The sequence below is a fragment of the Enoplosus armatus genome, chromosome 14 (assembly GCF_043641665.1).
Source record: "Enoplosus armatus isolate fEnoArm2 chromosome 14, fEnoArm2.hap1, whole genome shotgun sequence".
Classification (NCBI taxonomy): domain Eukaryota; kingdom Metazoa; phylum Chordata; class Actinopteri; order Centrarchiformes; family Enoplosidae; genus Enoplosus; species Enoplosus armatus.
Genome location: NC_092193.1, coordinates 18,961,348 through 18,977,142, shown reverse-complemented (window position 1 = coordinate 18,977,142; position 15,795 = coordinate 18,961,348). Strand labels below are relative to the sequence as shown.

The 15,795-nt window shown below is 40.3% G+C and overlaps 1 protein-coding gene across 1 annotated transcript in view; it reads left to right on the top strand.

The window, feature by feature from the left end:
- Positions 1-892: 892 nt before the first annotated feature.
- LOC139297118 (sodium channel protein type 2 subunit alpha-like) overlaps positions 893-15,795 on the top strand; it is a 32,575-nt gene continuing 17,672 nt past the window's right edge. Inside the window, exons 1-12 of the mRNA XM_070919709.1 lie at positions 893-1,180; positions 2,661-2,779; positions 3,937-4,026; positions 5,160-5,288; positions 6,323-6,414; positions 6,544-6,786; positions 6,918-6,981; positions 12,724-12,865; positions 13,985-14,182; positions 14,279-14,464; positions 14,557-14,928; positions 15,131-15,260. Coding sequence (XP_070775810.1) covers positions 914-1,180; positions 2,661-2,779; positions 3,937-4,026; positions 5,160-5,288; positions 6,323-6,414; positions 6,544-6,786; positions 6,918-6,981; positions 12,724-12,865; positions 13,985-14,182; positions 14,279-14,464; positions 14,557-14,928; positions 15,131-15,260 — 2,032 coding nt within the window. The 5' untranslated portion in view covers positions 893-913. The remainder of the gene's footprint in view (positions 1,181-2,660; positions 2,780-3,936; positions 4,027-5,159; positions 5,289-6,322; positions 6,415-6,543; positions 6,787-6,917; positions 6,982-12,723; positions 12,866-13,984; positions 14,183-14,278; positions 14,465-14,556; positions 14,929-15,130; positions 15,261-15,795) is intronic.

Below are 15,795 nucleotides of genomic sequence, written 5' to 3'. Positions count from 1 at the left end.
CCCTTCATAAATACCACATACTCCATCATACAAGTGTTCCTTCCTGTTGCTTAATTGTTGTGGTATTGAATTATAGTGTTTTATGTCAATCTGACCTTTTACATCATTGGAAGCCAATGGAAGACACATTTTTATAGAACCACTTTTATATTGTAAGTACTTGTGTAGGATTTGATCATTCTGAATGTTATATGTTTCTGTTTGTAGAAAAATGAGACAACCTGAGTGCAAAAACTGGTACAGTCTATGTGTACCCCGGGGTTGGACTCAGATCTTTTTTGATTCCAGCTCTGGGAGTGCCAGAGTCAGAAATCTAAGGCAAACGGTGGCTATTATTTACACACCAAGAAGAGCATCGTTAGCGTTCATTTGGGAAGGACTTCATGACCCAGCTCTTCCATACCTGTGCCAAAAAACTCTAAGGTCCCAAAAGGCTACCAGCCAGTAGCGTTAGCATCTGTGCTGTGTAAAAGCATGGAGTGTGTAGCATGTGACCACCTCTCCACCTTGGTTGCAACTCCAGTTTGCCTATAAAGCAATGCCAGGGGTTGAGGATGCCCTCCTGACACTACTGGATACTGTGACCAAAGGTTTGGACTCATGTAGTGACATAACATGTAGTGCTTATTGGTTAAAGGCAGTTAGACGTCTCCTAGCGACAGACAATGAAGTTTTTCTGATTCTGAAGGCATTTGAAAACTTGCATATAACTCCTGACACAAAGAGACATTGCATTTTGGAAGGTGATCAGATCGGATCCAAGAAGCTACATTGTTCATAAATTCACAAGCATGTCTGATGTAATTAGATTACTTATTCTCTCTCATCTTCTTCCATCTCTGCTTTTCCCGTCTTCACTCCCCCCGCCTGTAGCTGTGAGTAAATTCTAGTACAGGAGAATCAGGATGAAAAGATGGCAGCCATGCTGTTACCAACGGGTCCTGATGGCTTGCGGCGGTTCACTCGCGAATCCTTGGCTGCGCTGGAGCAGCGGATTGCGGAGGAGCAGGCCAAGAACGCCAAGGATTGCCACGATGCCTACAGGAACGCAGAGCCACCCAAACCCAGGCCCGACCTGGAGGCGGGAAAGCAGCTGCCGCGCATCTTCGGTGACATCCCTCCAGAGCTTATCGGGGTGCCACTGGAGGACATCGATCCGTTTTACTACAAGAACCAGAGGGTGAGAGCTTCTGTGTGTGTGTGTGTCAAATTTAGCCAATTTACTTTAAGGGACTTTGTGAAAGGTTCAGCAGAATTTCAACAGACATGGGAAGGAGCAGGGGCTGTTTGAAGCTACAAAGAACTTTGTGTGAGGTGTGTGTATGGGCAAAGCTAATGTGTGTTTAATACAGCAATTCCTATTAAGCGTATATGATACAATATACAATAATTAAAGTATAATAATAAAAAAGATTTAGTTTCCATTTCAAAGACATTGTGCCTGTGGTGTCTTTTTCATCAAGATAGTTACTCTTGACTTAAAAACAGATGTGTTCCGAGAACGACTGTGTTTATTGGCAGAAAACATATTCAGACATGATTGGCACCTGGAGATAGACATACTGTCCAAAGAAGAACTGTCACTTAGTGGGTCACCTTAAAGGATAGTTTCACCTTTTTTCAAGTCTAAAAACAGTACTCACATGTCATATGTACGGTGCTCAGACATGCTTCCGTTTGAAGTGATGGTATTATCTTTGTGGATGTTGTCCCCATCACTTACACTGGGCAGTGAGATGAAGAAGGCATCTTTGAATGGCCAGTGTGAACAGGAGGAATGATTACAGCAAGCAAAAACTGTTGTGTGCATATGGTCACCTGACTATTGTGTTAAGACAGACTTGAAATATTGTGAACTTTGACTGAATGGTTTAATTTCCCGCATATAACTTGTACTAAAGAGATGCAACATTTATACGATTTCATCTCAAGAAATGAATAATTGGCATACGAGTAGTGTCAGGGACGTTATTATACTGGTACATTTTCCCGCACCTGATCAGCCGAGGTTTTCACTGAATTCACCAAGTGGTGTGTTAGAGCAGCTAGCCGAGACGAGAGGAGAGCAGCGGCATCTCTTTAGATCTCTTGTGGACGCAGAAATAGGATTAGCAAGTTTTGATTTGCAGAGTAGATCAGGCTGCTGCCCGTTAATGGGCCGCTTATGGAGAGATGGAAAAAAAAAAAAAGGACGTGGCAGTCATTCTCAGGGTCTCTTTGTTTTGGCATGTGATGCGCTGCTGGATGGGAGGATTATCCAAAGACGAAAAAATATTTAAATAAATGCCACATCTGTTGGGGAAAGGTTCAGCCCGCTTTGGAGTCGCCTCCATTATCTCAACTGGCCTCGCTCGCTGTGTTCTTGGAGGCAGAAGTGCTCGTGGTGGAAGTTGACACAGATGGTAGACGGAGTGGTAGACTCAACACAGCAGATATATTATCATCCCAAGAAAACAGCTGGACTGCTGCTCAGAGCTGCTGAGTTTCCCTGCAGAAATGCAAACAAATGTGCCTGAACATAATTTTAGAATTTTTATCCAGGAAAAGAATTTACATTCTGATGACAATTTCTTTTATTTGCAGAAAGTAAGCAATGATATTTGAAAAATGTATTTTTCTCACTAATGATTCCTGTCTTTCTTTTCTGTTTTTATTTGCAGACTTTTATAGTACTTAACAAAGGAAAGGCCATCTTCAGATTCAGCGCCACATCTGCACTTTACATATTAACTCCATTTCACTTCATCAGATCAATCGCCATAAAGATTTTAGTCCATTCATATCCTTTTTGATTCCTGCCACGGACATGTGAAATGTTCATGTGATTGATTCATGGAGCGAGTCAAGTTATTTCCTGTCACTTTAATTGTTTGTTTACGGGTGATGTTGATGAAAGTTTTGATTAAGTGCTGGTGGGTGTTATGAGGATGTTTTAATAGTTAATAATCAGGATCAGGTGAGCCAGAGGGTGACAAAATGGCTTCCAGGTACTGCTTATGCACACCAGTGTTTGACAGCCACTCCAAAAAGTGCTTCATTTCAAAGTAAAAGTATTAATGTCGGTGTCCTGACGTGTGATAACATGAAGATCAGAGTGCGAGTTAGGCAGCCTGCTGAGAGCAAACCAGTGTGAAAAGTTTCCACCAAAACAACAATTTGATGCTGTAAACAACAACATAAGTACACTCCATGCATCTCATACTGGCAGATAAGCCAATTTCTGATATTTACTGATTCCCCCTCGTAGGTTTCTATTGGATTTTTCCATAGTCCCATTTTTGAAACAGCTTTGTAATGGTCCTCTTTGGCCAAATCCCCTCATATCCCTCTTTTAATCTCTGAAATGAAATAAGAGCAAGGAGATTTCACGTCATGTGATGGCTGCCTATTAGTTCTCAGACAGCCGGTTTGTACTTTACATGCAGGAGGGAATCTTTCCTCTGGATTTCTGCTATGTTATACATGGCAAAACATCTATTGACATCTATTAAATGATCTATTAAATAATATCTCTGCAACTGATAAATCACATGAATGACTTTAACTGACAAGATTCTTATTTGCAAAAACATTACACAATTACAAAATGTATTATAATTTATTTTATTTTGTAATATATTAAATAATTTAGACTATTGAAAGAAACAGATGAATTTATTTCATCTTTAAAAGTTAGCTGTTGACAGATCCTTTTTTATTGTTCCATCCATAAGAGAGAATGAGAGAACTCCCCTGATTTAATGTTAAGTAGAATTTACTTACATTTTCCATAATCTGCATTTACTATAGTGTAATGCGGTTGGCACACACAGTGATGGTTTATCCTAATGGGTATGTTTTATAGGATTACAAGAAACATTATGCACAAAAATGTATTTGACTGTAAAACTGTAAAATTACTATTTCACAGTACACTTTCCTTAACCTCTTTCCCACATTGTTTAGTCTGTTCATAATGTTCACTATACTGACCAACTGTTTCTTCATGGCCATGTCGGATCCGGCACCGTGGACCAAGTACCTGGAGTAAGTACACACAGTATTCAAGATGTAATCTGACCCTAAACTTTGTGTCTCGGACAGAAATTGAAACTGTGCTACATGTGCTCTAATGTGGGCTTTGCTGGGGTTTGTTGTTTTGTCAGTGATGACTGAAGAATCAGTTGACATGTAAGTATATGATGCATGTAATATTCACTGCAGTCCGAACGCCGCATGTTAAAAGAAAGCATGAAAACTTGAAAGCTTAAAAAGTCTTCAGAAATATTGTGATGTGCATGATGTAGAAGATGTGGCCAAGTTGTTGTCATCATCAGGGGGCATTTTTTAGCATGCAGCATGCTATCTGCGTTGACAAAGACTTTTAATTTGTTCATGACTTTTGCAACTTTAGAAATTAATTTATAATGAATTGGAAAAGAGAAACACTTTCTTGCCGAGACTTGGATGAGAAGATCGATACCACTCTCATATCTGTACATTAAATATGAAACTACAGCCAGTTGCCGATTAGCTTAGCTTAGTTTAAAGCCCCCCCATAATGCCCCAGAAAAGCCCACAACTGGTTGGTTTTACACTTTGGTTTTTGTACGGAGTAAACAGCCGAGCTATAACGTGAGCTTTAGAGGTGTTACTATGCAGATTTTGTTCAGACAGAGCCACGCTAGCTGTTTCCAGTCTTCATGCTAAGCTAAGCTAACCACTGACCGTTTTGCAATTTGACTGTTGCAGACCCGTTTTTTGTTGTTTAAGTACAAAACAATATCAATATCAAATATGAATGAACCTCAGGAAATTCTTCACCATGTCTTGTAAATTCAGTAAAGACTTTCACATGTTTGTATTTATAAACATGGAACATGTATTAATGTACACCACAATACTAGATGGGCTCCTTATGTTATTTTAAACCGTTAAGCATTATTTCATATCTTGCACACAATCTGTCGGTGACATCAGCTGCATTCAAAGACTTTTGGGTTGACAGTGTTTGCATGTTATTCATTCTTTTTTTTTTTTCATGCTTTGCCTCACAGTCCTTATTGTTACTGATTGTAGTTTATTTTAATGCTGGAATCCATTCAGAGCCTGTAGATCTTGTGCAACACTGGATTCAGAGCTAACCTAACTGTCTTCCTCCTTCCATGGATATTTTTCAGGTATACTTTCACTGGCATTTACACTTTCGAGTCGGCGATAAAGATGTTTGCGAGAGGATTCTGTATAGTGCCGTTCACCTTCTTGAGAGATCCATGGAACTGGCTGGACTTCACCGTTATTGTCATGGCGTAAGTAACAATATCATTCACATTACATATACATATTTAATATATTCACATTTAATTTGTATTGTCAATCAATCTCACCTGACATTCACTTTAGGAGTGGCTACAGCTGCCAGAGAAACGTCCAATTACAAAGCTCCTCCTCCATTCAGTGTTTTTCAGTAATGTCAAAGTGACTGTAGTCATCCTGAGTGGTGATTTGAAACGCCATGAACGATAAGCCTATTGTCAAGGTCAGAGATCTGTGTGCCATGACTCACTAACCATGATGCAGGTGGCAGATTAGACAGGTGACCTCCCGATGCATTGATGCAGCATTGTCTGAGACCAATCATCCTGATAGGACATGTGCTTTGTTTGAAAACAGCGAGACAAAATCCCTTTTAATGGGTGTGGACACACTGAAAGCTGCGGTGATTAATTTGTTTTTGATTAATTTTGATTCAGTCAGCTAATTCAGTACAATTCAGAACATTTCTTCTCACAGGTACCAAACACATGCTACTATGTTGTTTTAACTGTTAAGTAGGCTATAATATCAATGTTTTTATATTAATAATGGATCACATGACTACGTGTATGTGAGTTGCTTGTAGTGTTGAACCCACAGAGAATTATCACCCGACTCTGCAGCTCCACTCAGCTCTATGGAACATTTTAGCAACTTTCAGCTCAACTTTATTGTTTTGGTCCAGTCTCATAGCGTTAGCATAGGCTGCTGTTTTCAGCAAAAAACGTTGAAAAAAGTGGACAGACACAGTTAGCGGCTAGCTGGTGAACGGCGGAGCAGTTAGCAGCTACAGAGCCAGACATTTCCCTCAGGAGTTGGTGGAGACCAAAATAGAGCTAAAAGAAGATTGAATAGTGGATTCATCAGTTGGACAGAAACATGACTCCAAATGAATGCTGCTAATGCTGATATACAAACCATTAACTAGGTCTGAACATTAGTTTTTAACCCCGGTGATCATACCGGGGTTAATACTTTGTTAAATCTTCATACAGATCTTCATAAATCTCCTTATATCAAATTTCAGATATGTGACAGAATTCGTAGACCTCGGAAACGTCTCAGCATTAAGAACCTTCAGAGTACTACGAGCACTGAAAACCATCTCAGTTATCCCAGGTAAGACAACCATCAGGTCAAACCTTAGGCCATGTATCTATGCCTCCTCTCTTCTCTCCAATCATGTCTGATTTAATTTGTCTGTGTGTCGCCAAACAATCAATATATTGTCTCCTTGCCTCCGTCAAGGTCTGAAGACCATCGTGGGCGCTTTGATCCAGTCAGTGAGGAAGCTGGCAGACGTGATGATCCTGACAGTCTTCTGTCTCAGTGTGTTCGCCCTCATCGGCCTGCAGCTCTTCATGGGGCTGCTGCGACAAAAGTGCATCCGCAGCCTCGCGCACTGCATCAACTCCTCCTACAGCTCCAACGCATCCTTCATCTGCAACAACAGAACCTGGAGCTCCAGGATAGACTTCCTCAGCAGCGAAGGTCAGTAAAAACTACAAGAGACAGGCGTTGAGAAATAATTTCACACATGTACAAAGCCTTGAATATTGTCCAGTGTCATTGAAAAAAAAATGCAATTTTGTTCCTTGAACTTCTTTTTCTCCTTTCCTTAGATAATTTTTACAAAGTTGAAGGAGCAAAGGATGCCTTAATATGTGGATATGGAAGTGATGCAGGGTAAGTGAGTGTTTGTCCTGCTTACTTGTTGTTAATCATCCGCAGGCTATTACATAATATCAAAGCGTGTAATGGCTTTTGATCCCATGCATGTTATGTGTATAATTGGATACAGTAGCTTGAGCATCAGTCTTGGCGCAAATAGTTTTCGCAGAACAAGAAAAAAAAAACATGCAACAATAGATGACGTGCTTAAGGCCTCATGTTTAAATCTGTGACTCAGAGACGTAATGTATAGAGGAGCGATCCCGTCAGAGGGAGGGCTGTAGCGTGAGAGAGGCTGTACACAAGACGACATGTGGCGTGGATAATCACCCCGGCTCTACTGGAACCCTTTACTGAGAAACATGGAGTTGCCAGCTGGAGAGAGGGGGGGTCTTTGGAGATTTCATCATCTCAAAAGCTCTATGACATGATTAGGTTAACCGGAGCGGAGCGCTTCGCTTCGGATTGATATTCTGTTATTGTTGAGAGAAATACTGTACTCAAGCAGTCTTCAAGCAGTACCATGTGTGTCTTTGTGATGTATCAGAAACATCTTTAATTTTGCTATAGATGTAGACATGCATAGATGATATATATATTATTATCTGTGGAGTGATGGACTTTGTTCCCAATCAAAGGCACAGTGTGAAGCCGTCCAAATATTGCTACTCAGCCTACCCACTGAATAATCCTATAAATCCAAATGCTTTTGAAACAAGCACAACAGGATGACTCTGCTCATGCCAGGCCCAGTTCAAGGGTTATAGTGAACTAAATACCCATCTGTGTGAATCTGAAATCCTGCAGCTTCGACAAATGGCTTCCATTAGGTGCTCTTGTTAATAATACAAGATAATGGATGATAGCGAATAAGAAAAAAATGATGATGATTTGAAACTTTAACAGGGAAGTTTGGTGTAGATTTCATTTTCTTACTTAAAACAAGTGGTTTTACATTTATATTGGTACATATACGGTGCCCCTAAACAATTAATTATAGAACCATTCTACAGGGTTCACTCTAAAGAACCCTCTTTAAAAGCACAGAAAAAGTTTAATATCAAATATTAAAAAGAAAAAAATATTAGTAAACAATAACAATGAACCACACACAAATGCACACAGATAAAGGCAAATTAATACTAATACTTTGATTAAATGTAAATTAATAGACAAAAAAATATAATATAATGCTCAACTATTATGATAATTGATTTATTGTTGATGTCACTTTTCAAGCAAAAATGTCAAACCTTCACTTCTTCCAGCTTCTCCAATGTGAGGTTTTGCTCGGTGAAGGGTTGATGAGCTCCTGTTGACAGCAGTACAAGATGTAGCGCATTTGTAATTGTATTATGAAATGTTTGACTAGGCAACAAAAGTGGTGGTGGGAGTAGAAGTGCAGCGTTCCTCCGGTAATGTAAGAAACACTGACACAAAGAAAACGCATCTAGAATGTTCTCCCATGTTTCTATGTTCAGTAACACTGAGGATACTGTTTAAAATAAAATTGAAATGGGAAGTGGAAACTAACATTAGCCAGGCTACTTTCTTGAAAAAAGAAAAGTTTTCTTAAAACTGAGAGAAGGCATACTTACGCATCTGGTGGCGATGAGCTAATGTTAGAAGATTGACTATCTGGCAATCTAACAGTTGATAACTGACACATTAGCAACAATAGCAAATCATTTGGTTTGTGCATGTATCTAGTGTTAAAATGCTCATATTAAAGAAATATGAAATAAGAAATAAGTCTAAATAAAAAGCTGGACTGCCACAGCACTGTAGCTCTCCTCTCCACTAACCAGCAAGTCAAAGAGCATCAAAAAAATTTGAATACGATTGAAATAAAAGAAATCCAGGTCAGCACGATAGCAGCAAAACTCTTGTTTTTTTTATTTCCCTACATAAATCATGTTCATTCAATTTAGTTCCACTTCATATGAACTTTTCAAGGGCGGGCATGGCAGAAAGGTTTGAGAACCACTGGTTTAGGGGACTCTGGGGTATTTTCCCACTACAGGTTCCTTATTGAACCTTTTTATAGGAGACTTTAACTGTCTATGAGAATTTTTTAAAGTAATATTGATATTTATACAGCATTTTAATGACTTAATAGAAAACATTTAGACACAGTGGAGGTAGTTACACATTTTTATTGGCATCAGAGCGCAGCTAGCCCTTTACCTTTCTAATCTCACTCTGTAACCTCTCCTCCGAAAACACAGGAACTTAATCTCCCAAGAAGTAAAATCTGATTCAGTAATTTGTGTTCAAGTCAGAGCGAAAAGAGGATACATTTGAGGGCATTCAGAGGGAAATGACATCATTAAACATCCATAAATAGTAGGTCAGTAAGATCAGAGTACTACCAATATAACTTATCCAGCTGTCCCAGAGTTTACCTACAAGTCACTGCAACAGGACTTTTTTTTTTAGATCTGTTGCCTGTTGTTTGTGTTTCTGCCACATGTGGAGCTCTGACAGCGCACTGCGATGGACACTCAGTCTCATTCGGTTTTAATCTTTTATCTGTGTCTAATGGGCGTGTTAATGGCTCTTTGGACAACAAGGAGGATCAGTCCTTTTCGTCTCCCTTTTATTTTAACTTTTCTCTGTCATCATCAAGAATATATAGTATAGTATTTATTGCATTTTTCCTTACTTTGCGGTTAAATGAATATTAAGTCACAATGACACGGGTTTATGACAGACTTACCAGGTTACAGGTTAAAGTAAACATAAGGTAGCTTATGTGTCTGTTGGCAAAATGATGGAGGCAGCCTTTTAACTTCTGTGACATTTTAGATGGAACTTTCTGAGGCTGGCTGTGGAGACGGGCAAGATATTTAAGCAGGTCAGGATGGAGGACGTAAAACATAGAGGATGCTTAATCTTTTGAGTGTATTCCAACAAGTAATCCCTTAGTAGATTTCCAAATTAAATCTTTGGATACGTTATGATGACACACACAGTCACACACATGCACACAGACACACACAGACACAAGTGGGCACGCATGCACACACATATTCAAATGATATTTTCAGCCTAGATGGTTAACAAGTTTGTGATAAATTATTTGCTCGCGCCTACTGTAGAGTTCAGGCAAATGCTTATCCCCTCACATCTTAAAGCCACTGTGCATCAAGGATTATGACTTTCAACTTTTGCCCTTGTCCGGACTGATGTGGGCATGGAAACCCACCACCGCAGGCCCCGCCCACCATAGAGGGAAAACACTTTGCTGCGATTGACAGATGTTCCTCTCCTGTTGTGTTACACAAACTGCAGCAAACTGATGGCACATTCTCAAGGATACTAACGTTACTTATATACAATGTAAACATGTTAGCAAAGAGCTGTCACAGAACTCTTACTTACCCTAGACTGTGTTGCTTTGGTTACATGATGACTTGTAAACGTTTATGAAAGGTTAAAGAACCATACTGTAGTATATGAACATTTTTGCCCCTTAACTACAAATTTTTATTCCCCAAATTCTATGTTGTGTATTTTTTCAAACACTGTCAGTTTTAGAATTTGTATTATTTTTCCGAGTGTTCCAGGAAGCCATTGATTTCCATTCACTTTTGTACAGTATGAAATCAATTAGCAGACTTTTGAAAAGCGAAGTGAAAACTTTTTCAATCAATTTAAAATTAATTGAAAACAATGGTTGCCTTAAATAGTAAGAAAAATCCAAAAATATAGAAACGTGACAGAGTGGTTAGACGTGATGTAATATACATGTGATTTGCAGTTTTTTGAGAAATACACTGGACATCCTACAGTGTATTACTCAAAAAACTGCAAACTAATGAATACAAAGTAATATAAGTAAAACGCTGGCATGACTACATATTCTGGTCTTCACTGTGCAAACACCCGCCAGTGCTTCATGCTGGCTGTGGATGTTGTCAGATCCCACAGCGAGTGCATAGCGGCTCTCCTTGAGGAGCGCTAACTCATTGTAAACCCATGCAAGAGCAGTCTCCAGGGCAGTTGCTATAGAAACCTCAGGGACATTAGCCTAACAGGTTGTTTTTACAGCGACATCTAATTGCAAGAAAAAAGTCTCACATTCATATCGTTGTTTAAGTGACAGCATTGGCCAGCAGTGTGCTAATAAGATTAGCAACCACAACATTAGATGTAGGAGTGATTCCAAACTTAAGCACTGAGTGTGCCTTCACTTACTAGAAATTCTTGTCTGTAGAGAGCTGCTCTAAGTAGTTTTTTTTTTCGAGAAAATTAAATCCAACATGAAATTCTGAACAAATGGTAGAATAATGATTGAAATAGGAATCATTGTGTCCTACATGACTTCATAGTTAAGGAATTTGCTTTGGCTCCTGTTTTGACTTCAAAATGTGTTTTTTTATTTAATTCAGACTTATTTCATACTTTTCATGCAGCCATTTTTCCATGAATTAGATAGCATGGAAATAAATAGAGTTGCAGCAGTCAATTTTAATTGACAGTTTGAAATGTCAATTGCCCATCACAAATTCGTGAAGGCAAAGGTGACGTCTTCAGATGTCTTGTTTTGATCGACAGTCCTAAACCTTAGCATTTTAAATTTACACAAAAGAAAAACAGCAAATCCTCACAACTGGGACGCTTGAACCTAAAAAGTCCTTTTTGTTTGAAAAATTACTGAAATAATTAATTGAGTATCAAAACAGTTGTTAATGAATACTCTGTTGATCAACTCATCAATTAATCGACTCATCATTTCACCTCTAAAAGCAAAACATGCAGAGCCTTGAATGTTGCTTAGATGGGCGATTCAACACAGTGAACCAATCCGGAAACAGGATCAAACTCACGCTGTGTCGAGACGTCATGTCAATTTAGTCATTCTTTTTAAATTCAAAAGGGCGACTTTCTTAAAAAAGTGTCCCCGCTTGACTCTTATAGGAATCAATATTTAAAAAAAGCCTCCTGTAAGGTCGGACATCAGTCTAAAAAACTATGGTACACAGTATTGTAATGTATTCACAAAACAACAAGATATAGTTAACGGGCTATGGCTTAATGCAGTCCTTCGAGACGACACTTGCTGTATGTTTTGTCATATTGAGTGAAAGAGGCGCACAGATTGGTGGCAAGTTGAGCAGTGCAGCAGCGGGAAGGACCAGCCTGACAGGAAGATGTCGCTGGCCTCACGCAGCCTCCTCTGTCCTCTCCGCTGGATATTAGTGAGCATTCCTGCTCAGCTGGCTGGTTGGTGACATCTACAGCTGTTCTCACAGCAGCGCTCTGCCGCCCAGCTGTTTCCCAGCCATTACGAAATTATTCTGCACTCAGATTGACATGGCAGTCCAGCTTGTTCTCAGCTGTTGGACTTAAATATTTGCTGTAATGCCACTATGCTGACAATGAAGATCAGAGATGAAGGCATGGAGCTGAAATTTTTTGAACTGCAATTTGATATCCATCTGGCTCCGCGTAATCCCTTTTGCTCCGGTGCGTTTTAGTGCTCCTGCCTGGAACTGAGTTTCAAGTGGCCTCTTCAGTTGAAATAATGGTGTTGATAGCAGTGTATGTACTTACTGACTCATCCGCTTCTCCACCCTGTGGAGTTAAAGGCCACGGGGCTGCATGTAGATACTAAAGATGTTTTTAAGAGCAGCCCGCACGCTACCGCCGATATATCTGTCCCAGCTGCCTTTGATTTAGTTGTGCACTGCCTTTGTTTATCGGTGTTGTCCCATAATCATCTGTCTTCTACCTTTCAACTGTGCGTTGCAGGAAGTGTCCAGATGGATTTGACTGCCTAAAAGTAGGGAGGAATCCAAACTATGGCTACACTAGTTTTGATACCTTCGGTTGGGCTTTCCTGGCCCTCTTCCGACTCATGACACAAGACTACTGGGAGAAACTGTTTCACCAGGTGCAACTTTTGAATGTCATTTTTAATATACCAATATTCTGTGATGATTTTCTGCGGCCCTTGAATAATAGTCCATATAGTTCATAAATTTCATTTGATCCACAAATATATGGATATATAGGATATAAACAACTCTCTATTTTTACCATTGAAAGCAGTTTAAGTGTTAACAAAAGGTTAAAGCTGCAGTAATATTCAAAAATGAATATTTTATATTAATAACACTGGGTCTATGTGACTATGTTTAATGTGAAAGGGGTCACTCATGGTGACAAACCCACTGAGAATTATCATCTTACTCTGCTGTTCCCTTCAGCTCTACGGAGGGTTTTAGCGTCTTTTAGCTTTTTTTATTTTTCTTTGTTTTGTTTGGTTCACTTGTACCGCTCTCATCAATCTCATTTACAGCTTGCAGGCAGCTGTTTTCAACAAAAAATAATGTTAGCGACTAGTCGGCTAAAAGCCTGCTATTTCCCTGAGGAGTTGGTGGAGAGCAAACCAGAGCTAAAAGCTAGCTATTAACTTACATTTGTCAGAAACACCATTTTAAATGAATGCTAATGTTGCCCCTTGTCTGCTAGATGTTTAAATAAGCAACTGTTATCCATAACGACTTAATAAGGTGATGATATGTCAGTGTCGTCTTTACAGCTTGTTCCACTTCCCCCAAGTGGACTAAAAGTCAATGCATGCATCTTTAAATGGTTGATTGGGGAGATACGAAGACCCAGTGTCTCAACATAATTTTACAATATAGTGCGTGAGGGAAAGCAACACAAGCATATAAACATCTCTCAAGACTAACCATATTAGCTATACCTCTTACTATAAGTGTAAACACAGTGGTTATTATCCAGACTGTGAACTTCCTCTTAAATTGTTAATTACACTTTACAATGCAGTGAATAATGGCTATTTTAGGTACTGTCACTTTAATTTTCACACCAAATAAGGGATTTAGATCAAAATGGACTGCTGTAGCCGAATCACAGTGAGTCCCCAAATCAATAACCATACATCATGTCAAAACTACGAAAACATAACTTGGGTTTGAAAAGACCAGAATTTTCCTTCCCACATGTGAACTTGATTGTACTGACTTCATGTCTGCTCCCTCAGACGCTGCGCTCAGCGGGGAAGACCTACATGGTTTTCTTTGTGCTGGTGATCTTCCTGGGCTCCTTCTACCTGGTCAACCTCATCCTGGCTGTAGTGGCCATGGCCTATGAGGAGCAGAATCAGGCAACCATCGCTGAGGCCTGGCAGAAGGAGAGGGAGTTTCAGCTGGCTATGGAGCACCTTCGCAATGAGCAAAGAGTAGGTGCATCGCAAACAGTCAGCAAGGATTTTCATGTTTTCATGTGTGCTTTCAACTTTCAACAACCCTGTAACGTCATTTCTTTGTGTGTGAAGTTGGCAGCAAAAAGACAAGCACAGGATACAGACTCAGTGTTGTCCCCAGAGTTGTCTCCATTTTGTCTGAAGATGGGCAGCATACGTCGAAACAGCAGCAGAAGAAGAAGATCGCACAGGACGTTGTCAGAGGAAACAGCAGAGGAAGCTGCTGGAGAGAAGTTTGACCTGCTGGATGAGCCAATGGTACATCACACAACAATCCCACTCTAAACGTTTCTCCCGGTCTTTGATGCTCTGATTAAAAGCCAGCTAATGTTTCCTCTGTGTTTCTGTAGCCTCCTCTGTCTCCCCTTCCAGTCCACCCTCTGCTGGCCACGCTCTCCTCTCACCCCCTCAGCACCAGGAGAGGAAGCCAGAACAGCATCTTCAGCTCTTTCCGGGTACGCAACAACTCGGAGGCTGACTTCGGGGATGACGAGTACAGCGTTCATGGGGACGCCTTCAGGAGTCGCACCAGTTCAACAGCAACACCCTGGAAGAGAAGGACGGGCAGTGTGCGGAGCCACTGCTCCCAAATCTTCACCCCCAGCCTCAACGTCAACGGCCGGCTCAACATCTCCCTTGACCAGAATGGAGTCACCACTCTGGGCTTACATACTCCCACCTCCATGCCTGCTTATAGCATGGAGAGGATCAGGGAAGACACAGTGAGTGACAGAAGCCTATATGATTAGAAAATCCTGCAAGAGTGAAAAAGATGCTTTTATTAGGATGTAGCACTCTGAAACTCTCGTACTGGAATAACTTCACATTAATCTTAGCTGTTCGATCTTAATTAACAGCCTACCAAATAAAAGGACAAGAAATCCTTGTAGAAAGCCTCATTTGTGGGTGTTTTATGTCTACCAGAAGCAGACCAGTGCGGAGGACACGGCTCCCAGACCTCTCCTCCAGCCTTCCCCGACAGTGGCCGAGCCTCCTCCGGTGCACAGGAAAAGAGGGCTGAGCTCTGTCAGCTTCCTCAGCGATGCCATGGACGGTGAGTCCTTTTGAATGTTAAAGGCTTTCCTGCCAAGAGTTAGATGGTAGGATCGATACCACTCTCATGTCAGCTGGTTATCTTAGCACAAAGACTGGAAACATGAGGAAGCAGCTAATTTCTTTAATTGTTTATGTGTAAGTGTAAAAACGACCTGTGTAGTTTTGCGACTATTTTTTGGCTGCAGTAACTTCCTGGAGTTTTTGTCCTCACCATAATCCCTCGCAAAACTCAGTGGCATGGCGTGACTTTTCCACTAGGTGGGGCTACTAAATCTTGGTATGCTACACCAAACTACATGACGTGTTCTGTCAGTCTGTCTGACGATCTGCTCCGCTCCGTTTCAGTACTTCTTCTTGCTACTTGGGCAGTGTTGCCAGGTTAAATGTAATTATTAGCCAGAAAATAATATCAGTGTTGGAAAAAATAAGAAAAACATCTGGCTAAAAACAAATCAGGCTAAAGTTAAGTCAACCCACCCAAGCTAATTTTTCCCGACATGAAACCATCCTACAGCCACCTAAATGGGTGGAAA